Source organism: Clarias gariepinus, chromosome 25 (assembly GCF_024256425.1).
Source record: "Clarias gariepinus isolate MV-2021 ecotype Netherlands chromosome 25, CGAR_prim_01v2, whole genome shotgun sequence".
In the NCBI taxonomy this organism is placed as follows: domain Eukaryota; kingdom Metazoa; phylum Chordata; class Actinopteri; order Siluriformes; family Clariidae; genus Clarias; species Clarias gariepinus.
Window position 1 is genome coordinate 658,159 of NC_071124.1, and position 2,524 is coordinate 660,682.

The 2,524-nt window shown below is 40.0% G+C and overlaps 1 protein-coding gene across 1 annotated transcript; it reads left to right on the forward strand.

Moving 5' to 3' along the window:
* The first annotated feature begins 277 nt into the window (after positions 1-277).
* On the forward strand, positions 278-2,274 carry LOC128513408 (macrophage mannose receptor 1-like). The gene is made up of 4 exons (XM_053487161.1): positions 278-287; positions 531-917; positions 1,065-1,403; positions 1,541-2,274. Exons 1-4 carry the CDS (start codon positions 278-280, stop codon positions 1,888-1,890), a joined length of 1,086 nt encoding a protein of 361 aa, XP_053343136.1. The 3' UTR covers positions 1,891-2,274.
* Positions 2,275-2,524: the final 250 nt, after the last annotated feature.

The window sequence follows — 2,524 nt, forward strand, 5'->3', positions numbered from 1 at the left end:
GCCCAGAAGATGGCGCTATAGGATGAGCACGATGTTAAAAACAGTCTGTAATTTCACAGTGGAGAGTAATTTCAGGATTGGCCCGCTGTAGTGGTGACATCACCTTGTCAAACAAGAGCCATGAAACAATTAAGGATCTATTGTCTTTTTCAATATCTCAAAACAAAAGTAGTTCTGATCATCGTAAATGATGATCTTTAGATTTATTTTAAAGTTTAACCTCCCATCAATGCAAATCGATCAGGGTAGATTTTTGTGTTAACTCTTTATTATCCACATGCAAAAAGGTTAGGTCATAACAAATTACAGTCATCACTCTCAATACACCTACGATCACTGACTTGTGATCACTGACTTAATCCTGTGATTATGTGTCTGTCTTTACATCATTAAGACATTCTGTGTTTAACATTTGTTTAAAGCTCCGTCTGTTCACATCTCAGTATTTTTACTTTTTTTAGTCACATCACTGACAGCTGTTCATCCACATCACATTTCCCTCCTTTATCTCTGTCCTGCTACATTAACAGGAGAACTTTCTTCCACAGCCTTTTCTCATCCAGTCAACAGCAGCCTCACTACCTTCCAGTACATTCAGGGGTACAGGATTCAGACTGATGCTCGGACAGCTTGCAGAGGAAATTACATCGACCTCGCCACTCTGTACTCTGATGAAGACAACACAGAACTGTATAACCTGATGATGACGCCTGGTGGTGGAGCAGGGGGATGGTTTGGATGGATCGGTCTCTATCGCGGTCAGTTCAGTGAGAAATGGTCTAATGGTGATCCTGTAACATTCAGTAATCTGACAGGGGATTGTGGGACATCGAGCTGCTGTGCTGCTATGAAGCCTGATGGTTCATGGGAAAGTCTTCAGTGCACAGGGACAAGATACTTCATGTGCTATGGACAAGGTAACGTCTAACTTAAAATGCATATTTGAATGTATATGTACATATATTGTAATGTTTTTTTTAAAATATATTTTAAATATATTATGTTTAATATTTATTATTAGTGTAAACATGCAAATAAGAGTTTTTATTTTTTAACCCCTACAGATGCTTCTTCACAGACTCTTAATTATCATCTAATCCTTGAGAGTAAGACCTGGTTTGGTGCTCAGCGTTACTGCAGGGGGCGCTACACTGACCTGGTCAGCATCAGAGATCAGCAGCAAAATGAAGAGGCGAAGATTAAAGGGTTAAAGAGCAGCACGTCCTTCTGGATCGGCCTGCTGCGTGATGACTGGCAGTGGACTGATGGAGGAAACTCTACTTACAGAAACTGGGGGAGTGGTCATCCTCTGCCATCACCATACGACTGTGTACGAATGTGGTTAGGGAATTGGTACTCAGTTTTATGCAGTGATAATTATTACCTCTCTCTGTGCTCCAGCAGTAAGTAAAAGTGTCTCATCACTCTTCTAGAACAGTAGTGACTAGAACACAGCTGTTGTGAGTCTCTGTCTCTGATCTCACTCTAAACCATCCTCCTGCTTTTGGGTTTCTTGGGTTTTGGGTTGGGTCTCTCTTAGGCTATATCCATGTGAGTGCTGAGGCTCTGAGCTGGCAGGAAGCGCTGGGTTACTGTAATGAAGGGAACAGGGCTGGAATTCTCAACATCGATTCTGAAGCTGAACAGGAAGAGGTGGAGTCTGAGCTCAGGAGGAGGCGTGTCCCCCCATGGTGTCCTCTGTGGGTGGGGCTCGGACCGAACCGTCTCTCTGAGATAAAGGTGCGGTCCGTTCCACTAACGTGCGTGGATGTAGAGAGACAGACAGGACCTGGGCCGTCTCACTGCCCTGCTGACACACACACTGCAGAAGCAGCACCTGGTTATGTGATGGACTCTGATAAACTTCGAGTCGTGTGTAAACTGAAATAAAAGGCGCTTCTCTCCATGTGGAAGAACAGAGCACTGCACAGTTTAGTGTTTTCCAGCACTAACTCACCTGAACCCTTCATTATGCACTTCTTCACTAGGTGATGAGGTCAATCAGGGGTCATAGAGCAGGAAAAAAGCCTAAAGTGTGCAGGAACTGTTTACACACTTAGAGCTTCACACATCAATTCACATCAACATCCACAACATCCACAACATCTGATTAACGCTTTCGGAAAGATTCGTAGAAATACACACATTCTTACTTTGTTGATCCTTTTCTCAATATTTTTGTTTAAGATAAAATTTGTTAAAATTGCTTCTTTCCTATTATCATAATATATACAATATATGATATTTCATAATAAGAAAATGTTATTCCATTAAGTTCTGCTGTTATAAATGTTGTGCTTTTTCTCGTCAGTGTTTTTACATTTAATGATCTGATTCTATTTAAGTAAAGATTTTTGGGTGTTGGTATTAAAAGCTAAATAAACACTAATGTTGAACTATGATGTGTAAAAAAAAATATTTTTTTTGCAGTAATAATTTTTTTTTAAACTTATTATTGTGTTTTTATTAATGAAATTGTTCCTTAAAGGTCCTTGCATTAATTAATATTTTATCTGATTTTAAA